We start from the raw sequence: 24409 nt of genomic DNA, 5'->3' as shown, positions 1-24409 counted from the left end.
ACACTGGTAAAAGATTTTTTTCTGTAAAAATTCTATATAGTTCGGTGAGATGGGGCAGTGATTTGTAAACATTCGAATTTGATAATACACGTTATCTCCCTTTTAGTGATTTAATATGGTAATCTTTTAATCAATTTTCAATTATTTAATATCTGATGAGATTAAAAAAAAAATAACATTTTGAACACAATCATTCCATTATAAATTGGTATAAAATCAATATTTTCACAAACAGCCATATTTATGATAGTCCCAACTATGTATACTAAGAAAAAAGGTGACAAACAGAAAAGGGAAACAGTTTTGTGGGAAAAAATATATTTCTTTTTAATTTTAACTTTATAAAACTGGCCATTTGGTTTAGCTTGAGTAAGGTTTACAACAAGATTTGACACAAGTAGGCTATATCAGGATATATGTAGCAAGTTTATAACAAGTTCATAACAAAATAACACACAGTTCACATTCAGTAGAATCTTGGTCTTTTTGAGCTCAGTGATTTGTACCAGTACAGCACACAGTGATTTGTACCAGGTACAGCACACTGCAGTTTGAAGCAGTACAGCATACTGTACCAGTACAGCACAATGTAGTTTGTACCAGTAAAAACATGCAATATTTTCACAGTTCAATATTTTACATTTCAAAGATTCTTTCCTGCATAATAAAAAAAACAACATGCAACATAGTCACCTGTTTCAAAGTTGTACACTAGAAATATTGGTGCCAGTATATTAAAAAAAATGAATAATTTCAATTCTTCAAAAATTCTTCATAAAAAAAAACAACTAAACATGTATATATTAATTTTAAGTAATAATACTTATCTTTTAAAATACAGTGAATATTTAACTGTTAAGTATAGAGTTTTTAAAAGTAGTTTGTAGATAGTGGTTAAATCCAGAAAAAAAAGTAAATAAAATAAAAATAAAACAACTAGACACCACTTCAGCATTTATACAAGTTTGCACCATCATCATATTATCCCTGATTGTTACTACAAGGCACTGGGGAGTTAACTCTAACAAGGTAGTTCAGTGGCGTCACTAAGTGGGGTGTTACCCAGTGGGGGGCGTCACTCAGCCTGGGGCATCACCCAGAATGGGGGCGGGTCACCTGGTTTGGGTTGCATGCACAAGCCCCTTTTCAATATCAATGGTAAATTATTGTCATTAAAATATGCTTGGTAATAATCTTTACTTTATTGCTTATACATTAGATGATTGTGGGTTTTAGTATTCTTCCTTTAAAAATTCAGAAAAACCACATAATGTAGAATAAATAATTTCACAAGCAGATGGCATAGAGTGAATGATAAGGCACTTGGAATGTTTTCACATCTTTGAGTACATATGACAAATTAAAAGCATAACTATGGTAACCATTAAACTGGGGTGTAAAAATGGCATCATGTTCCCAGCTTCTTGGCTATCAAACTTTATAGGGGCTTTTGTCACAGTCACATCATCTCTTAATCTAGTGACGTCACTAGTGATGTCACTAGTGACAGGAGTAGTTGTGGTTGAGTCAGTGCTGGCGACGGCTGAGGTGAGCGTTATATCCTGTCTGGTGACGCCCTCGCCAACTGTGACTTTCACTCTGGTGGTGAGGTAAGAAGGGTGTGACACCTGAAACACAAACTTGACCTTAAGCTCAACAGCTGCTGGGGTAGACTTGACAGTTTACTTAATGTTCAACTTTATGTTTAGTTTAATATTTATATGGTTTCTGACAATACTAGTATTTGGCTCAACATCTCTCTCTCTCTTATATATATATATATATATATATATATATTTCCATTACCAGTTCAAGCTTGTGTTCATTAGCCAGGCAGGCCGGAGTAGGGTTAAGAATCAAACATTTCTCTCACAAGCCACTAGGCATGTGGGTTTCTGCCAGGCTTTTGCTAGCTAGTGCGTTACACCACCTGGTTTGGACATGAGGGGGTAGTTTGGTCAGGGGACAGACCATTCAGAATGCGAGACTTTAAGGTTAGCTAGCCAGTGTTCTAGCACCCTAGACCATTTAGAGCAAAAAGTCTAGATGAAATATTTTATGGTCTCATGCCTGGATTTTGAACTTGTAACAGTCTACCACTCGACCACGCCACTCACTGGTGTAGACTCAGTTTTCAACTTTATTTTTGTTTAACATTTAGGATAAGAGTTAGGATATTGTGTGGGGATAGTGTGGAGGTAGAGGCTATAGACTGTTAACCCATCTCATATTCAGATAGCAAACTTATCTATGAGGGGTATCTGACTCATGTTATGGAATATAAAGCCAGGCATAGAACTGACTACCCTATCCAATGAAATCACAGAAAAGGTAAACTCTACTTCATTTATCCCATGGACCATCTGATTTGAAAAGGGTAACTTTCTCTATTTAAATTCATCAAATGTTTGCACGGAATTACATATCAATGTGTAGCTGATAAAGTACAATTAATTAAGAAAGTAAATAAAAAAAATTGGTTTCTACCTCAATCACATAATCTCCTGGCAACAACAGTTTGTAGTACTCTCCCCTTTTTGAAGATTTAAATTTGATTTCCTTTCTTCCTTCCACAACCACAACAGCATTAGCAACAGGTCTAAGGGTCCCATTTTGTGTGGGTGTCTGGATTAGACCTTTGACGCCTACAATAAGAACAATAGTTTAGTGAATTAACAACAGGTCTAAGGGTCCCATTTTGTGTTGGTGTCTGGATTAGACCTTTGACGCCTACAATAAGAGCAATGGTTTAGTTGGTGAATTAACAACAGGTCCAGGGGCGTAGCGAAAGGGGGGGGGGGGGCGGGGTGACACCATTAAGTGCCGCACCGGGTGACATCCGACCTCGCTACGCCACTGAACAGGTCTAAGGGTTCCATTTTGTGTGGGTGTCTGGGTTAGACCTTTGACGCCTACAATAAGAGCAATGGTTTAGTTGGTGAAATAATTAAGCTGGTGACACTTAGAATTGGGTGAGTGGGTGGGTAAAAATTAGGGTAACACTTTCAGCAAATTAGTTCAGTAAATACAGGTGCAAGGAGGGCAGGCTTATTATTTCATCTACAATAAGAGTATTTGGTCAGTAGCAGGAGTGGGTGTGAGGGGGAGTAAAATAAGAGTGTTGGTTTAGCTTGTGCACTAGTTAAGTAGGAGACACCTAGGAGCCTGTGCAGGGTGCCTAATGATTAGGACATGATTATTAAAAAATCTGATCTACTGGTTATGTGGGGACAGAACAGACATCATGTTTACATTAAATATGGTTAAACTCAGAGAGCTGTTGCTCACATTTGCTACAATCTGCCTTATCACTTTCTGTAGACTGATTTATCTCCCATGTAGGCAAGATTAGAGTAGTGTCCCTTTCACTTTGCATGTTAGAATCATATTAATGCACAGACACCCATGCATTAATAGCTTAATAATTTTTAAAAAGTATAAAAGTACAAGTTATTTCCTTTTTCTTCTTGGTTTTTAATTGTAATGTTGGACAGGATTTCCTTCAACACAAGTAAGTATACGTGTCAACCTGTTATGAGCCATATAGGCCATTGACTATGATTTCAGCCTGCTTTTCTTTTTGAAATTTATTCGATAGCCTTTCCCATCCAAGAACAAGCTACCAGGCAGCAGCTATGTTCCCTCTAAGCTGAGCGATTGCACGGCCGCGCAGTAGTTTTTAACTGCCGCACAGTCATTTTGTACAATACATATATCCTTGTATAAGACTTTTAGAACACCGCGCACACAAAATGCACGCTGCACTTGATCTTTTTTCTGCTTAGAGGGAACATTGGGCAGCAGTTGTTTGATTTTGGAGTTTTCTCTTCTAGATGGGTTGCTTTCCCCTCCTACAGGGGTCTGAACTTAGTACTATTCAGTTTAGCAACCATAAGCTTTACCGACCAGACCAGCCAGTTACTTCCTGGTTTAGTATAAAACCAAGAGCTATCATTACCCATATGTACAGCAAACAGATAGTTGATCAAGGCATCCTTGTTGAGCTGCCACTGGTTCTGCAGCTCAGCAGCCGGGGGATATTTACAACACGACATCTCTATCAGCACTTCATAGCCACTGGCAAACCTGTACATGTAGTCTTGCATACCTCCTGAAACAGGCAGGACAAAAAATTATTAGCTTTTTCTTGAGATAATCTGTGTAAGTGGGTGGGTTTACTTGTGGTCAAATCATGTGACTTTGAACTGTAGCTAATTACGATTTCTGATGACAATGCAAGAATATATGAAGTTAAATCTAATTAGATAGTAAATTAGTAATTAAAAATGAACTTATTAACAGCATTAACTAAGAGATTTAATGAACAACCAATTTCTTTACTATTATTTCTTAAGAAAAAGAATTGATTTCTTTTTATAGTTTTTTTCAAATACATGTTTTATTATACTGAAAAGAATGTATTAATAAATTTTAGGCATACAATTTTTTTACCCTTTTATCGCATGAGATATTTTACAAAAAAAGTAAGTTACTTACAACAATAGAAAATCACTTACCATGATTTGAGTACCACTAGGCACCCTTAGAAAAACCATTTTACTCACCAGTAACAGAATACCACTTGGTGCCATTAGAAAAACCATCTTACTCACCAATAACAGATTACCACTTGGCGCCATTAGAAAAACCATCTTACTCACCAATAACAGAATACCACTTGGCGCCATTAGAAATGCCATCTTTGAATGTCTCCCCACAGTGGCTGTCTCTGTGCATGGTGGGGTGAGACTTAGCAAAGGTCAAGGCCAGATAGCGGTAGACATCGTCATCAGGTGATGTGGCATAAATGTCCAAATTTGGGGCTAGCCAAAGGAAAGGGTAGGAAACATCATTGACATAAGGATGATATAAGGGTAGGAAACATCATTGACATAAGGTTGATACAAGGGTAGCAAACATCATTGACATAAGGTTGATATAAGGGTAGGAAACATCATTGACATAAGGTTGATATAAGGGTAGCAAACATCATTGACATAAGGTTGATATAAGGGTAGCAAACATCATTGACATAAGGTTGATATAAGGGTAGGAAACATCATTGACATAAGGTTGATATAAGGGTAGCAAACATCATTGACATAAGGTTGATATAAGGGTAGCAAACATCATTGACATAAGGTTGATATAAGGGTAGGAAACATCATTGACATAAGGTTGATATAAGGGTAGCAAACATCATTGACATAAGGTTGATATAAGGGTAGGAAACATCAATGACATAAGGTTGATATAAGGGTAGGAAACATCATTGACATAAGGTTGATATAAGGGTAGGAAACATCATTGACATAAGGTTGATATTACGGTAGGAAACATCATTGACATAAGGTTGATATAAGGGTAGGAAACATCATTGACATAAGGTTGATATAAGGGTAGGAAACATCAATGACATAAGGTTGATATAAGGGTAGGAAACATCATTGACATAAGGTTGATATAAGGGTAGGAAACATCATTGACATAAGGTTGATATAAGGGTAGGAAACATCATTGACATAAGGTTGATATAAGGGTAGCAAACATCATTGACATAAGGTTGATATAAGGGTAGGAAACATCATTGACATAAGGTTGATATAAGGGTAGGAAACATCATTGACATAAGGTTGATATAAGGGTAGGAAACATCATTGACATAAGGTTGATATAAGGGTAGCAAACATCATTGACATAAGGTTGATATAAGGGTAGGAAACATCATTGACATAAGGTTGATATTACGGTAGGAAACATCATTGACATAAGCACATTGACTTAAGTCTTCAGTTTGGATGCACAGTTCAAGTCATCAAGACATCCTTGAACCCACTTAGTTCTGATGGGTACCTGACTCTTGTTCAGAATTAATTTTCCAGTGAGTGGACTTGGTAAAAAGTATATATTTTCTACATGAATTCTATTTGGTTCAGCAGTAAAAAGTAGTTTGAATATAACTTGTACTTATCAATATTGTGCTTAACACCTCAACCACTGTTTCATTCAGGCATCTCCCCAGGACAAAATGGAAAAATATGAATTGAATAGAAAAATCATACTTTAACAGTTATCCGCGGACCTAGGAAGTTTCAAATGCCCCCCCCCCACTGACCCTTAGAAAAATAGCAGAAAGAAACTCGAACCTCAACTCAAAACTGTTAAGAAAATTGACCACTGTGCAGGCCACACATGATGCACTATCATCCATCTGGATTTAAAGGGTAACTTTATTGTTACTTTTTTTTGCAATCATAGAACTGACCACACTATTAATTCATATGCTGAGAACATAGAACAAGGTAAACTCTACTTCACTTACAAAGGTAATTTTATGAAAAAATTGTAAATTAAAATAAACCGGGAGTGATCTCCCCTAAACTTTCTCGAATATTCTTATATAAAATAACAGGGGATGGGAACTCGGGCTATAGACATGATTTTTAATCCATTTTAAATACTTAAAGTTTTAAAAATAGAATGTAGACAAAAGAATTGCACACCAAGTGAACGCCAAATAAAAAAGTGCATTATAGTGCGCAATATTATTAGTACTTTAAAAATTTACATTAGTTTTTTGAGAAATCTGAAGTAGCGTAAATTACTACTTCCGGTCAACGGAAATTACTCAAAATTTAACAGAAGGTAGAGAATTAGATCTTTTACTTACATGTGAAATTTCATTTATCTATCTGAAATAGTACTCAAGTTATAGGCTTTTGAAAAATTCAAAGTAGGAAAAGTACCACTTCCGGTTATCGGAAATCGCTCAAAAGTTGATACAGATCTACAATTTTGATAAAATACTTATATATGAAATTTCATCAACCTAGCAGTAACGGTGCTCAAGTTATCGTGTTTACACAAGGACACACAGACAGACACACAGACATACGGACAAGATTGCAAAATTATGTTTTTCCGTATCAGTGAGGTGTAAAACGTCGAGATTTGTAAAAATCTCGATTTTTTTTTTTGCACGATTACAAGACTTTTTCTATACTTCGTATATACGAGAAAGTAAAAATCTAAAGTACCTCCAGGAACAGAGTCAAAGGGGTAATTGACAACCATGGCCCCACCGTGGAGGTTGGCTGATAAAACAAAGTTGGTTGAGAGAATCCACGCCATGATCAGCTTTGTCTCTGTCTGTAAGGGGGCAGGGTTGGTGTTTGGGCTGTCTGGAAAGTTTCTATTCAAGTCATGGCCTCGGGAATTAAATCTGAAATTTTGAAATTTTTACTTAGACGTTTCAGTTATAATTTTTAAAACATTATGTACAAGTACATGGAAGTTAAATCTAAAAATTAATTTTTTTTCTTCACTTAGACCTATAGTTTGAAAAAAAATTAAATTAAATGGGAATTAAACCGGCAAAATATTTACTTTTCTTTAGAAATTCATTTATAATTTCGATAACTTTTGCACAAAATAAGGAATATAAGAAATGATTTGAGTTTTTTTTTTGGGGGTGGGGGGGGTGGGGGGGGGGGGGGGGGGTGGGGGTCAATTTTAAACAAATTTTTGTTCCTTAAGTCCACTACATTAACAAAGAAAATGTATAGAAACAAATGAACTGTCCACTACACTAACAAAGAAAGCACTCACCTCCCTGTAACAGATGTACAATCTCCTTCTCTGGACACAGCAAAGCCATCAGGATTCATGCAAGGCATGAGGTGAACTGTTGTGGTGTTGAGGTACTGCCTGATGGTGCTGTTCTGGTGGTACTGGAGCAGGAAGTGCTCAGCTAGATGCAGCACCATTTCCCTGCCTACCACCTGCAGAGAACAGAACCATCTTTGAAAGTGACTCGTATTTTTCATATGTAGGTATCGTTAAAATCATATTCATTTATATGCCGAGGGAAACAGAAACAGGTAAACTCTATTTTACCTGCCCAATCGCCCATCTGATTTGAAAGGGTAACTTTAGTGTTACTGCTATTGCAATCATAAAACTGACCACACTATTGATTCATATGCTGAGAACTTAGAAACAGGTAAACTCTGCTTCATCTGGCCATCTGAAAGGCTAGCTTTACTTATACTTTCATCATTACCAACCAGTATTATGCTCCTTGTAGTCTAAGTTGTTAACATAGTGGTACCTTATTTCCATACATGTAACAACATCAGTAATAACACCAGTAATAACAACAGTAACAACAACAGTAACAACAACAGTAATAACAACAATAATAACAACAGTAATAACAACAGTAACAACATCAGTAATAACAACAGCAATAACATCGGTAATAACAACAGTAATAACAACAGTAATAAAGTCAGTAATACAGTAATAACAACAGTCTGCTGTAAACATAGTCCAACCTATTTGCCTGTTATAACCACAGTACGTACAAGCTAGTTTACCTCATTTCCATGTATGTTGGCCACATATTTGACATTAGGGACAAGTAAACCTCCAGATGCTGCATGCTTGCCAATAGCCAGAACCCACAGATCTCGACCTAAGAAGATGATATAGCAAGTATTTTTTTAATACAAAGATTCTATAGACATGGTGTCAGATTTTTTGTTCTACACCCTAGCAATAACAACATCAGACAATCTGAAAAGACATAGTGTGGGGTAAACCTGTATATGCTATATGGGATAACCATCGACATAGGATAGACTTGTTTGATATATGGGATAATCCTGTGCATGTTAAATAGGATAGTCCTCTATATGTTATATGGGATTACAACATGCATGTTATAAGGGATAACCCCATAACTGTTGCACTTAATACATGTAAGACCTTGATGTTTGTAAGATGTATATCCCTGAAGAAGAGCCACATAGAAAATGTTTTATTATTTAAGAGACAATAATGATTGATACACTAGCTTTATGTACAACTGGAAGACCAACTCACACAAATGTACTTTTTCTACAGGATTATATACACATTTAATATCTATTTTAAGGATTTATCCATACAAAATGTACATATTTTATTGACTGACATGTAGATTTTATGTCAATCGAGAAGACAGCCCAATTCAAAATGTATATAATACATTATATGCAGGTGTATTTAGGTTGACCTGGATGAGTGCCCATACATTAACAAAATGTCCATACAACAACAAAATGTCCATACAACAACAAAATGTCCATATAAGAACAAAATGTCCATACAACAACAAAATGTCCCTACAACAACAAAAAGTCCATATAAGAACACAATGTCCATACAACAACAAAATGTCCCTACAACAACAAAATGTCCATATAAGAACACAATGTCCATACAACAACAAAATGTCCATAAACAACAACAAAACGTGGCTCACCATGATTGCTCTTCCCAATTGAGTACAATCTAGTGATCTCTGGATTCTTCCGACAAAAATTTTCCAGCAAAGATTTCAGTCTCAGCTCATCGTGGTAGTTAAAGTCCAGGGCTTCTATCAGTGCCAGTGGTACTAGAACCAGGCCCACCAGAATCATTTGCAGCAACTGGCACTTTAGTGCAGGCATTCATCAGCCGTCTGTAACAACACATACTACATTTATAAATATATTGGCTCCGTACATGAAGAGTTAAAGTATTTCAAATTCTAACTGGATCGTGTTGCAAGGTAATGTAGAGTTTTTTAACCCTATATTGCATACCGTTGTAATTTAGCAACATTACTTTAGAATAGTTTATTAATATTTAATATAGACTTACAGCTATAAACTGTCCGGTAACGGTAGAACGCGCAAGCTAACCCGAATGGTCTGTCCCCTGACCGAACTGCCCCTCATGCAGAGTTTCTTCCAGGCATCTATTCTGGGGGGCAAAGCCCCCCCGAAATTTTTTTACCACCCCCCCCCCCCGATCGAAATGAAATTTATATAGAAAATATATACTTTTAACAGTGTCCGCCCCCCTCCCCCCCCCCCGAAGAAAGTCTACCGCCACCCCCCTCCCCCCCCCCCCCGAAATTTTCAAGTGCCCCCCCCCCCGGAGAAAAAAGTCTGGAAGAAACACTGCCCTCATGCCCAAACCAGGTGGCGCGTGATACTGCAGAGGAAGCAAAACCCTGGCAGAAACCCACGGGTCTAACGGCTGGCGATATGGGTGAGAGAAATCCTCGATCCTTAATTAACCTTGCTCCAGTCGGCCTGGCTAATAAGCACAAGCTAGGGTCGGTAAAGGCCGTATACAAGAACGAGTTTCAAACGTTCTAAAAGTTAAATTTAAAAAAAAATTACGATGGTAATTCAAAATAGTTGGACTACATCTATTTAAGGCTGTGGTTAAAACACTCCGAGATATGCAACAACGCCATTATTGGGTTTGTTTAAACTTTAAATAAGGACCAGTAGGCCTAGAGGGCTACTTATGAATCAGGGTTCACAAAATGTTTCTAGTTTTACTGGGTTCAAAGGCACGCCGTGTTTGTAAAATATCTTCCATTTCAACGTTGTTGTCTTTAAAAAATACGATGTTTATTTCCGACTGAAACGGCATGTTTGCCGTTTGGTTTGCCGTTTGGTGGCGGGTGTCGTTGGTTGGGCAGTAAGCCGCTGAGCTGACAAGGTCAGTGGTGAGGCTGATGTGTTGGTTTAAGTGGTCAACGCCGCCGGTATTTGACGGGAGACGGCTCGTTAGAAAACTCGCACAAACACGGCAACTGTTGCCAGGGGCACTCAAGACTAGTACAATTTCAGGGGCTGTGTGCATAGCAGCATAGCTATTCGAAAGTTTGCAGTTTGCATCGCTTTGATTAGACTGAGGGGAGTTAGAGAAGAAAACTTGGGGTGTAGCTGTATCAGTGGTTTTTTTTTTTGGGGGGGGGGGGGCGGTAGAATTTTTTCGGGGGGTGGGAAGAGATGCCTGGAAGAAACTCTGAGCGGTATGGTTCGACAACTCAATTTAAAAAAAAATTACATTCATATAAGTCAGTATGACACTACACACTGAACTAGACATTAGTCAAAGATTGGCGCTTCAGTCAAGTTGTCTACACAATCCGAGTGTTCTTAAGGCACATAGGTCTACAGCAACATTTAGGAAAACAGTTTAGAAAGCGGCAACATTTAGGAAAACAGTCACAGAAAGCGGCAACATTTAGAAAAACATTCTCAGAAAGCGGCATCATTTAGAAACATAGTCTCAGAAAACGGCAATAAATAAATTTTAAAAGTCGGCCATGACGAGTTGAGTATCATTTGAACGTTGAACAGCTACCTTCATAAATCCAACCTTAACGCTTGCCAGATGTTTTTAACTAGATACCAAAATTGAGAGAGCGACGTTTACACTGCCTGCTAATATATCCAACGTCACTCAACCATTTACCTATATGCTATGTGTACATGTATTAGCGTTCTGTTCGGATATTATGTTAAAGTAATACAACAGACATTTATGTTAAGGTATACATCAGGTTTTTGCCTACATTTTCTTGAAGGGGGTAACACCAATTCGAAACATCGTTAAATGTACTGTCAAAACCATGGTTTTTTTTTTAAAGCAAAAACAATAAAATAGGGTGACACCTAACCGAGAATACAAATTTTTCTACAGGAGACACCGCGTTACCGCACCGGATGACATCCCACCTAGTGACGCCACTGGGTGGCATCACAAAAATATTGGGGAAGGGCCAAATTATATCATACAAATCACACACACACACATTAGAGCCCATTTCTCTGACCAAACACATTAGAGCCCATTTCTATGACCAAACACATTAGAGCCCATTTCTCTGACCAAACACATACACCTCACCCTACTGTCCACAAACATTAGAGCCCATTTCTATGACCAAACACATTAGAGCCCATTTCTCTGACCAAACACATTAGAGCCCATTTCTCTGACCACACACATTAGAGCCCATTTCTCTGACCAACACTATAAATCACCCTACCACACACAAAACCCCACTAACAACACATTCATCCAACCTATGGTTACCTGACTTACAAAGTAAAACAAAATACCACCATATCTTAATGAAAGACAACAAGACAAACTACCACGCTTTGGTTACGCTAAGCCGAATCCACGACATTCTAGACCCAAAGTTTACCAGTGTACATTCCATCTCCAGATTCCTAGGACCAAATCACCCCCCCCCTCCAACCCATTTTTTTTTCTTCATAAGTGCAGCTATTACAATTTTGTGATTCATATTGCCTTTTTTCTTAATCTATTGCCTTTTCATTTGAAAGAAATTGCTACTCCAGTTAATGAGTTTTGAAAGACCCACTTGAGGTATAAATCATTGGCGTTTTAAAATCTACTGTTTCCAATTTCAGAGGTAGGAATTTGTCATGTACATTATTCCTCACACACATATACATATAACTAAATAAATAAATACATTATATATATATATATATATATACATATATATATATATATATATATATATATATATATATATATATATATATATATATATATATATATATATATATATATATATATATATATATATATATATATATATATATATATGTATGTATGTATATATATATATATATATATATATATATATATATATATATATATATGCCAATATATATATAACAATTTTATCAACGTAAAATAATTGTTTTCATAACATTCAAAAGTTTAAAACTGTATCTAACGTACATCGACAGGCAGCACACGTTCGCCAAAAGCTGTAACTTGATGTGTGACGGGTCTCTAACCTCTTTGACCTGTCCACGCTACTAATTCTACTCAATAACTCAATTTTAACACACTAGTAAAGTACACGTTCCCTTTACGAACCAGACTGCCCATGGGGTAAGTGAAGTAGAGTTGACCTTTTTCTGTGATCTCGCCATATGAAGAGAAAGTGTGGTCAGCACTACGCCCCCACACTACTTTATGATGATTAAACTCAGGGTTCTAAAATACAATAGCTTAGCCCTCAACGTATCTGATTGTACAGCTATATAATGTATCAAAACATGTTCCTTTAAGTATTAACCCCTATCTTTACATAACCTTTACATAACCTAAACCCATCAAACTTTCAACTAAACATCCTTGTATGTTGACATCCTAAAACATTCAACACAAAGTAAATAAAACAAACAACAAAGCCCGTAAAGTCGACTTGAAAAAAAAAAGTAACGAGAAAATTATCTCCAGTTAAGTGAAACACTTGAACTTTGTTTAGCCCTCGGGCCCGCACTGCCGGGGAGTGAAGCATGCACGTAGATAGGTGAAATCCTGCGCGGAGTCGTGAGTACAATTTTTGTGTTTTTTTTTAAACACCGCGAGACAGGCGATGCGTTGTGTCATGTTGAAATGTATATCAATCCCCCACTCAGGGTGTTGTAGTGAAAGACTGTCTGTCCCGCTAAACTTCAGCGAGAAGCGAACATATGGAGTGGGTTTAACTTGTGCTGCACCGTCATCAGGACCGCAAACAAAAGGGCTGCCTTGTGGTGTCTAAATATAAGCATTAGATCTATAGGTCTACACTGAATTTAATTTGTTATATGTCCTTAAAGAAAACGAAGTAAATACACATATTTTATTTAAATAACTATTTACTCGCCATTGTACATATTCATTTGACTAAAAAAATAGCCAACCACCATACTGCAACCTATATATATATATATATATATATATATATATATATATATATATATATATATATATATATATATATATATATATATATATATATATATATATATATATATATATATATATATAAACCATTTCGTAAAAGTATAAACGATTTTTCATTATAAAGACATTTCCAAACAGGAGATTCGATATTTAATTAGAAACACAAAAACTATATATTCTCGTTGGTAGAATAACAGAGGAGTCAACAGTACAAATAGCTGAAAAAAGAACAGTTAACATTACTTATAGCTGATAAAAGAACAGCCAACATTACTAATAGCTGAAAAAAAGAACAGCCAACATTACTAATAGCTGATAAAAGAACAGCCAACATTACTAATAGCTGAAAAAAGAACAGTCAACATTACCAGTAGTTGTAAAAAAAAAAAACAGCCAACATTACCACTAGCTGAAGAACGAACAGCCAACATTACCAGCAGTTGTAAAACGAACAGCCAACATTACCACTAGCTGAAGAACGAACAGCCAACAGATACGAGTTGAGGGTGCAAATTACAAACGGCTGTAGCAGAAAAACAACCATAACAGAGCATGTTTTGAGAGATTCCAAAGACAAAAATGTTTAAAAAATCATGCTGCCAGAAGTAATTTAATATCTGCGTATCAGAGGGCTCTATTGCAGCGGAGATGTGTCAGGTAGGAGTTTCAATACATCAGGGTAGTATGGCTGTGTTAGGGTAGGGAAGTATGGCTGTGTTAGGGTAGGGTAGTATGGCTGTGTTAGGGTAGGGTAGTATGGCTAGGGTAGGGTAGTATGGCTGTGTTAGGGTAGGGTAGTATGGCTAGGGTAGGGTAGTATGGCTGTGTTAGGGTAGGGTAGTATGGCTAGGGTAGGGTAGTATGGCTGTGTTAGGGTAGGGTAGTTTGGCTGTGTTAGGGTAGGGTAGTATGGCTGTGTTAGGGTAGGGTAGTATGGCTAGGGTAGGGTAGTATGGCTGTGTTAGGGTAGGGTAGTTTGGCTGTGTTAGGGTAGGGTAGTATGGCTGTGTTAGGGTAGGGTTGTTTGGCTGTGTTAGGGTAGGGTAGTATGGCTGTGTTAGGGTAGGGTAGTATGGCTAGGGTAGGGTAGTATGGCTGTGTTAGGGTAGGGTAGTATGGCTAGGGTAGGGTAGTATAGGTTGGTATGACATGAAAACAGAATGAAACCAGTTTGCATAAAAAAGTCTGTTTATAATTATTTTGGAAACTTTTAACGACGGACACTTGGTGTTAATTAAAAGGGAACGATTCACTTTTTAAATTAGATTGAAAACAGGTGTAGACCTTATGCAGAAATGTACCTCGTTAAAACAGGTGAAGAACATAGGTAACAACTGTCGGCTATAGAACCAGTGTGTTACACCCCAGGGGCGGATCAAGCTAGAGTGGGGCCTGGGCTCGAGTCGTCTGGACGTCGCTGGGTATGCCCAACCCTGAAGAGTACTTGACTCACCGTTAGGGAAAACCACACGATCCCCTTGTATGCCGAGGTTTGAACACAAGTGTCTTGGGCACACACGAGAAAATATGATTATATTCCTATATATAGATCTAATAGTAATCTCATATTCGGAGGCCCTGAGCGTGTTTCGCTATCCACCCCCTCCCTAAATCCGCCACCTAAACCCCACTGTTAGAATAAATCTGAGCCACTTACTTAACCCCCCCCCTGTTAGAATAAAACTTACGTATCTCCCGAGTAACAAGCATTGTCTTATTACCCAAGCCAGCAAGTTTAACCATACTCATAATGACAATTTTAAAGATCTTCAAGTATTTACATATTATAAGGATGGAATGTGTTCAAGAGGACCGGAGAATTGAAGATTGAAATTTTCACTGTGCCGTTTTTCTCAACGAAAGCCTGAATTTTACGCCTTGACACGAAATAATGGTAAAATAATCAAAATAAACCGGGAGTGATCTCCCCTAAACTTTCTCGAATATTCTTATATAAAACAACAGGGGATGGGAACTCGGGTTATAGTTATGATTTTTAATCCATTTTACATACTTAAACTTTTTAAAATAGAATAGAATCTCATAAAAAAATAATTGCGCACCAAGCGAACGCCGAATAAAGATGTGTATAATAGTGCGGAATATTATTTGTACTTTATAAATTCACATGCGTTTTTTGAGAAATCGGAAATAGCGTAAATAGCGTAGTGCTTCCGGTCAACGGAAATTACTTAAAATTTGAAAGAAGGTAGAGAATTAGATCTTTTACTTACATCTGAAATATTTCATTTATCTATCTGAAAAAGTACTCAAGTTATATGCTTTTGAATAATTCAAAGTAGAAAAAGTACCACTTCCGGTTATCGGAAATCGCTCAAAACTTGATACGGATCTACGATTTTGATAAAATACTTTATATGAAATTTCATCAACCTAGCTGTAACGGTACTCAAGTTATCGTGTTTACACACACACACACAGACACACACACAGACATAAGGACAAGATTGCAAAATTATCTTTTTCCGTGTCAGTGAGATGTAAAACGTCGAGATTTGTAAAAATCTCGATTTTTTTTTTGCACGATTACAAGACTTTCTCTATACTTCGTATATACGAGAAAGTAAAAATCAAAACACTGCTAGGACTATTAAATGTACTACAGAAACGTTCATAGGGGCCCACCTAGTTATTTTCCTGGGGGCTCACCGAGTAATTTTCCTGGGGGCCCACCGAGTTATTTTCCTGTGGGCCCACCGGTATTTTCCCCGGTGGACCGGTGCGCCAGTCCACCACTATTTACAGATGACCATACGCCTTACGCAAAGCTTACAATATAATATCAGCTACAACTCAACTACAGCTGCAGCCGCGGAAGTGTACACTAGACATGAAGGAAACCCTGTGTGCTTTATCTACCTCTCTACACTACCGTTTGTTGACGTACGTGCAGCTAAGTGAAAAACTCAAATCTCGACTTCGCATCTAACTCATTACTTTTACACAAACAAAACAAAAAACCCATTTCCTATGCTTTCATTTTCAATAATTACGAAACTATCAAGCCATCTCAAAGCAATTCAATTTCGTTTAAAAGAAAATATTGAAAAACAAATTCTAGTTTGAGTGTAAATAACAGAAAATATTGAAAAACAAATTCTAGTTTGAGTGTTAATAACAGAAAATATTGAAAAACAAATTCTAGTTTGAGTGCAAATAACAGAAAATACATACTTTATTAAATGTGGTTTACCTTAGTAAAATACATTAACATACAGCCAATGAGAGTTGAGACACAATCATACAATCAGTCAACGACAGCTGCCCAGTTATAAAACAAAGTGCCCGCGTGAGGTCTGCTGACAAGCACACTGACCTTTTTACAACGGTTGGCCCAACAAATTGCACTAAATTATTTGATGGTGTTAAAACAAGCTTTACTGACGTGAAAAGTGCTCACGCTAATGGTGTTGAAATAGAAAAAAAACTACCAACGGGTCAAACCTAGACCGTACTCACTGACTGTAGGGTTACCGAAATGTAAAAAAAAATATGAGGATTCTCGCGTGTAGACATATGCAGGGGAAAAAAACAGGGGGAAATTGTATGAGTGCATATCTTGTGAATTCTTGGTGCAACCTATGACGTCACAACTATACGCACGTGGCCGAGTAAACCAGCGAGGAAAAAAAAAAACAACCCCAAAAAATAAAAACAACTTGGCTGAACTAGGCCTTTCAAACGTTAGATTTATGTAGAGCGGTATTAAATATGTAACGGAATGGTAACCACTTTGTGTAGACTTATTCACAATTTAATTAGGTTAACCTGCACGCGATATGTGAACTATGCATTTGAAAGTTAGATTAATGTAGAGCAGTGTTAAATGTAACGAAATAGTAACCTTTTTGTGTAGAGTTGTAACAATTTAATTAGGTTGCATGCACACGAAGAGCTGTATATTTAACCGCCGTTATAAACGGATGACGGTAACCATTGAAACGGTACACGAACATCAGTAAATATCTTACCTCACTAGACGTGTGAAGAAGGTTAGCCGTATCAAACTTTACCACCACCCGCTGGACTCCCTTGGTGTGAGTGAGGCTAGGGTGTCAGGTTACTGTGTGTGTGTGTGTGGGGGGGGGGGGGGGTAGGGTGTCAGGTTATGTGGGGGTAGGGTGTAAGGATATGTGGGGGTAGGGTGTAATGTTATGTGTGGGTAGGATGTAATGTTATGTTGAGATAGGTGTAAGGTTAAGTGAGGGTAAGGTGTAGGTAGAGGCGTAGCGACCCTTCCCGGCGCCCAGGGACAAACTTTCGATTTGCACCCCCCCTCGAACTTTTCATTTGCGCCCCCCTCAAACTTTCGATTTGCACCCCCGCCCCTCGAACTTTTCATTTGCACCCCCCTCAAACTTTCAAGGTCGGCGCCCGGGACATGTCCCCCCGCCCCCCCCCCCCTCGCTACGCCTCTGGGTGTAGGTTTACTGTGGGCGAGAGTAGTAGCTGTAAACTAATTGACGGGCTTGGCTACCTTTAAACCGGGGGAGGAACAGGGTGAAGAAAGACGCGGACGCCCATGGTTTAAGCATCAAGATGATGAGGTTGAGTCAATAAACAAAATTGTGCTAAGTCAAGTAACATTCCAGTTATCAGGGGGGAACAGGAACTCAACGATGGTGGAGAGTACAAAACTGACCTCAGTCGTGAAGAAGTAGTCAACTTTAGAAGTGGAGAAATAAAGAAATCTTTGGTGATGAAAAAATAAACAGTGGCGGACAAAATGAAATGAACGGTTCGGGAGAATATATCACCGAGATAGATGGAAAACAAGGATGATGATATTTATGCGTGTGTGGGGTTTGGGGGGGGGGGGATCAAGACTTAGTGAAAAAATAAAAATTGGTGGTCAAATAAAAATAAAAATTAAAATATTGATGGCGTTGATGGCTAAAAAAAAAAAAAAAAAAAAAAAAAAAAAAAAAAAAAAAAACGATGTTGGAAAACATCTACGATAGTGAGGAAAACAAAGATCTAAGTTGAAAAAAAAAATATCAACCTTGGTGAAGAGAAAAACACCAAAAAAAAAAAAAACAACATATGAACGTGGGTGAAGAAAAAAAAACAGCAAGGTTGCAGATTTAACTGGGTTACATGTGCAGAGGATGTCACTAGATTAACTATCGTCCACCGCTGACTGGCAGGGGGGTTAGAGGGTAAGTCTAGAACTGGAGGCGAGTACATCGTTTATCTACACGTAATTGGTTCACTAGCGGGAGCAGGGGTGTTAAATTTAATAGCAGGATACACGGTTTTAAACTACTTAGTTCTATATTAAATCAGACATCACGGTGTAGAAAATAGGACGGTCATCAAAATTATAATTACTTTTTGACTCAAAGTTTGCATGGGTTAATGCTTCATTTCTAAACAATAGAAATTGTTTAGATATTTACTTTTAAAATAGGACGGTCATCAAGATTATAATTACTTTTTGACTCAAAGTTTGCGTCATTTAACCAAAGCTACGACGACCACTATGTCAGGTAACAAAAGCAACCACGACCCTTATATCTTATAACAACAACGACCCCTATATCTTATACCAACAACGACCCCTATATCTTATAACAACAACAACGACCCCTATATCTTATAACAAGAACAACGACCCCTATATTTCAAAACAACAACAAAGACCCCTATATCTTATAACAAGAACAATGACCCCTATATCTTATAACAAGAACAACGACCCCTATATTTCAATACAACAACAACAAAGACCCCTATATCTTATAACAAGAACAATGACCCCTATATCTTATAACAAGAACAACGACCCCTATATTTCAATACAACAACAACAAAGACCCCTATATCTTATAACAAGAACAACGACCCCTATATCTTATAACAAGAACAACGACCCCTATATTTCAATACAACAACAACAAAGACCCCTATATCTTATAACATAAACAACGACCCCTATATCTATAACAACAAAAAAACGACCCCTATATCTTATAACAACAACAACAAGGACCTCTATATCTTATAACAACAAAAACAAGGACCTCTAGATCTTATAACAAAAACAATCACGACCCATTAGTCTAATGACAACTCTCACAGTTCACGACCTAAGTTCTCCTGACGGTGAAGACCGAGATGTCGAGATAAGAAGACCAACAGGGGTGAACAAATAAACGGTCGACTGTAGACAAAATAACTGAGCCAGTTTACTTATCGAGTTACGGAGGCACCCCACACGCCTAATTAGTTTTGCTTGCAAGCAATGCTCTAATGTTCAGTCCATGTTCACGATCGTATTGAAACAATAGGTAAACATTAATTTAGAACAATAGTTAGAGTGTTGCTTTTTGTCTTAAGGATAGTGAAAATAACCATTTCTGTAACATATACAAAAGCTAGATATTTGGAAGAAACCTTAAAAAAAAAAACCAAGCAAATTTGTAGAAAATTATTATAGATTTAAAAAAAAATTTTTTTTGGTGAATAAGAAAACCAATGATAAAACTCTCTTTAATTGGAGTCGCAGCGAGGCGCTTTGAGAAACTGCATGTTGTAATGTTGTGTTATCAAATTATTATAAAATACATAAGTACACTGTAGAACTAGTTCCATTAATAGATTTTTACTTTACTATACTTAACTATCAAGAAATAATGTAACAACACTAAGATAATAATTGAATACTTGATGAAAAATTAAAATAATGGGTTAACATTGTGATACTTTGATTGATATAACTAGCTTTGCCTAAAAGAGGAAGACTTTTAAATCAATATTTAAAAAAAATAAAACACTAGAAATGCAAATGTGTAAATCTAGTGTTTATGTAATAATATATTTAATTTATTTCATAATTTTTTTGAAGCCATATCCCGAGCAGCGCTGGGTATTTCATCTAGTAATAAATAAAAACCGCCCGTACAACATGCATAGGACTTCACAACGCCAATACCAGAAAGAAAGAAAAAAACCCACCATACCAAGCTCCCACATCAAAGAGTAAATGAACGTACCTTCAGAAGGCGAGCGTAGAGTACCGCAGTCAGTGGCATCCAATGACAGCACCAAGGAAATCTACTGAAACGGAAGGAGCGGGTGACGAGGCGGCTACCTTTCCCTCTTCTCCCCCGCTCCAGATCAGAACCGCACGGTACAAGAACGTGAGGGGGGGGGGGGGGAAAGGGGAGAGGGGTATTACAACCGTACAACCGAGGGAGAAAAAAAACCGACAGTAAAAGTTTATAGTAGGTTGAGCTCAATTAAAAACCCAATGCAACCGGTTTATGTTGTGGGTGAGTTGTGTATAATAAGATGCTGGGAGATAAAGGGTCGAGTCGGTACGCACGTGATAACGGCGGGTATACAGAAGGGATGTCGGCAAACCGGCCTGTTCTCTCACGGTTGTACTTTGTATATAGGGACCGACTCATCTACAGGGCGCTCTATTGTGGGAATAGACCGGCACATCAACAGGGTCAGTGAATGGTGTTATCATATGGGCATGTAAAGACAAAATATAAATTGTAATAGAGACATATGTCCACTTGCTAAGTAGTAAATCGTCACACTTCGGCTAATCCAGGACAAACCCTTAACATAATGTTATTTTTTCTCCTTAACTTATTACTTCATTAGCATTAAAGGAATTTTTATTAAACGTGTTATGGAACTGTTTGACAATAGAACCTACAGTAAATTATTTTAATCTATATTTGAAAAATTGTGTGTGTGTGTGTGTGAGGGGGGGGGGGGGTTGTCCATTAGCGAGGTAATAAAATGGGGGTGGGGGTGTATCTGGTGATGTATTATCATTACGAATGCTCTCCATGCCTCAGGGTCAAAGTGGAAGGGTAGTTGAGTGCTCACCCGATACAGCTGACAAAATCAAAACTTCTAGATTCTGCTAGCGGTGCTGTATCGCACATTCCCGTTAAACTCACGTGATTGATGGTGCGACGAGATATCACGGTAATTACTTAACACACATGGGCAGTGTGGTTAACACACACCAAAGGCTAGAACTCACTCCGTACAGCACCGGACAACACAAATGTGCAAACGTGTAGATTGTAATCAAGTAAACATTTTGTGATTTGTGAAGCAGTATTAATGATTGGACGGTATTTGACACACCCAAAGGGTTAAAGTAACTCCATATAACGACAGACAATATCTACATACAAACGTATAGATTGATATCTCATATTTTACACGTTATGAATGGTGTAGCTATACAGGGACGGGTCTAAAATCACTCCATATAACATTGTACAGCACCCACGTATGAACGTGTAGATTGATCTCTCATATTTTACACATTTTATGAATGGTGAAGCTATACAGGGACGGGTTTAAAATCACATTGTACAACACCCACGTATGAACGTGTAGTGAAGATTGATATCTCACGTTTTTAAACACCGTGCGAAGCTATGGCCATAGGCGCAGTAATACATTAAGCCGCCACACATGTATGTTTATATAAAAAGAAGTGCCGCCGTGAGCAGATCCAGGGAATAATCAGCCCCGCCGGAAAGAACCGCAACGGAAAAAAGCGCAACGGAAAAAAGCGCAAATCAAAAAGCGCAACGGAAATAAGCGCACACGGAAAAAAGCGCAAAGAGAAAAAAGCGCACACAGAAAAAAGCGCAAAGAGAAAAAAGCGCAAACGGAAAAAAGCGCAAAGAGAAAAAAGCGCACACAGAAAAAAGCGCAAACAGAAAAAAGCGCAAACGGAAAAAAGCGCAAAGAGAAAAAAGCGTACACGGAAAAAAGCGCAAAGAGAAAAAGCGCAAACAGAAAAAAGCGCAAAGAGAAAAAAGCGCACACAGAAAAAAGCGCAAACAGAAAAAAGCGCAAACGGAAAAAAACGCAAAGAGAAAAAAGCGCAAACGAAAAAAAGCGCAAACGGAAAAAAGCGCAAACGGAAAAAAGCGCAAACAAAAAAAAGCGCAAACGGAAAAAAGCGCAAACAGAAAAAAGCGCACACAGAAAAAAGCGCAAACAGATAAAAGCGCAAACGGAAAAAAGCGCAAACAGAAAAAAGCGCACACAGAAAAAAGCGCAAACGGAAAAAAGCGCAAACAGAAACAGAAAAATGCGCAACCAGAAAAAACACAACGAAAAATGTGCAAAAGAGAAATTTAGCACAAAGACCATATGGACTAGATGACACATTTATACATGACTGTTAGGGCTGCTGTGAGAGTGTCGTGTTTGATCACGTGATCTACTACCATTTAAAGCGTACCACTACCATCTGCATTCCCATCACCACGATACAGGCGATAATCACTTTACACAATGCCTATTATTTTCTTGGTCAATAATTATTCAACTACTATTCTCGTATAAACATAAAACTATCGACATTACACGAAGTATCTTTCACATTCTCCCTAGTCCGAACTACCTAGCTTGCATACTATAACAACCCGTTCCTATGGCAAAACTTCACTCTCTTTCATCCGCGTCATCAAACATGCATTCGTCATATCTCTCGTAACAACATTCATTCGCACCAAAATAACAATTTTGTATTTAATATTTTTTCACATCATGACGCACCTACCTACCTACCTACTACCCACCTACCCGCCTACATACTTACCAAACTACCCACCAAAAAAGTATCGGCGAAGTTCGTAAGTTTCGTAAACTGTACTAGACATCTTTTTTTTTAATGAAAATTCATTGACATCATTGACATATGTTACATATATGTTACATTTTGCGACAACCTTAATTAGTGCGTTGGGCTTGTATGAAAACTCACTTCGAACTAACTCAATTACATGCTATTTATTTTAACATTACACGGTAAGCGTCACCCAACTGTTGTGATGTGAGGTGAGGACAGGTTCGACAATAAACCAACACGAAAGTACGAAAGAGACATAGATTGCCTATTAGAGAATGGACCCCTTAACTTTCCTAACCCCACCATTTATTATACCCTACCTAACCTCTAAATTTACTGCGCTCAATGTCACTTCCCTCCCAATCGTTCCTATTCTACAGAATTGTGTATACTATTTATTTACATTCTTTAATCTCAATATAACTAAAATAGACTTTTGTTTGAAGGGTAATGAAAACATGTAAACAAAAGGGACGCTACTCTAAATCTATGCGAATACTTAAATGCAGTGGCGTAGGCAGGGCGTAGGCAGGGGGGGTTTATGGGGGGTCATAACCCCCCCCCCCCCCATAGACCCCTCGGTGGGTAGTAGGTAGGTGGGTAGGTGCGTCATGATGTGAAAAAATATTAAATACAAAATTGTTATTTTGGTGCGAATGAATGTTGTTACGAGAGATATGACGAATGCATGTTTGATGACGCGGATGAAAGAGAGTGAAGTTTTGCCATAGGAACGGGTTGTTATAGTATGCAAGCTAGGTAGTTCGGACTAGGGAGAATGTGAAAGATACTTCGTGTAATGTCGATAGTTTTATGTTTATACGAGAATAGTAGTTGAATAATTATTGACCAAGAAAATAATAGGCATTGTGTAAAGTGATTATCGCCTGTATCGTGGTGATGGGAATGCAGATGGTAGTGGTACGCTTTAAATGGTAGTAGATCACGTGATCAAACACGACACTCTCACAGCAGCCCTAACAGTCATGTATAAATGTGTCATCTAGTCCATATGGTCCGTTTGCGCTTTTTTCTGTTTGCGCTTTTTTCCGTTTGCGCTTTTTTCCGTGTGCGCTTTTTTCTGTTTGCGCTTTTTTCCGTTTGCGCTTTTTTCTGTTTGCGCTTTTTTCCGTTTGCGCTTTTTTCTGTTTGCGC

At 37.7% G+C, this 24409-nt stretch overlaps 1 protein-coding gene across 3 annotated transcripts; it reads right to left on the bottom strand.

The window, feature by feature from the left end:
* Positions 1 to 314: 314 nt before the first annotated feature.
* LOC131930337 (carboxypeptidase M-like) lies at positions 315 to 20732 on the bottom strand. Of its 3 annotated transcripts, none has more exons than XM_059286766.1 (9): positions 20628 to 20732; positions 9308 to 9505; positions 8379 to 8476; positions 7609 to 7781; positions 7038 to 7222; positions 4662 to 4823; positions 3959 to 4111; positions 2488 to 2645; positions 315 to 1628 (listed from the first exon to the last, which is right to left on the bottom strand). In XM_059286766.1, exons 2-9 carry the CDS (start codon positions 9492 to 9494, stop codon positions 1335 to 1337), a joined length of 1410 nt encoding a protein of 469 aa, XP_059142749.1. In that variant the 5' UTR covers positions 9495 to 9505; positions 20628 to 20732; the 3' UTR covers positions 315 to 1334. The 3 variants fall into 3 exon arrangements, with proteins under 3 accessions (XP_059142749.1, XP_059142750.1, XP_059142748.1); XM_059286767.1 differs by lacking the exon at positions 20628 to 20732 and adding an exon at positions 16826 to 16859; XM_059286765.1 differs by lacking the exon at positions 20628 to 20732 and adding an exon at positions 13064 to 13141.
* Positions 20733 to 24409: the final 3677 nt, after the last annotated feature.

The sequence above is a fragment of the Physella acuta genome, unplaced genomic scaffold (genome assembly GCF_028476545.2).
Source record: "Physella acuta isolate Inbredline_101_S28 unplaced genomic scaffold, ASM2847654v3 ptg001758l, whole genome shotgun sequence".
NCBI classification, from domain to species: domain Eukaryota; kingdom Metazoa; phylum Mollusca; class Gastropoda; family Physidae; genus Physella; species Physella acuta.
This window is presented reverse-complemented; position numbering and strand designations above follow the sequence as displayed.

Coding starts and splice junctions, on each gene's coding strand:
- LOC131930337 (XM_059286766.1), bottom strand. CDS start 9,494: ATGCCTGCACTAAAGTGCCAGTTGCTGCAAATGATTCTGGTGGGCCTG. Junction 4,824..7,037: donor CTTTGACTCTGTTCCTGGAG/GTACTTTAGATT, acceptor TCCTTTGGCTAG/CCCCAAATTTGGACATTTAT. Junction 4,112..4,661: donor CAAGTGGTATTCTGTTATTG/GTGAGTAAGATG, acceptor TGCCTGTTTCAG/GAGGTATGCAAGACTACATG.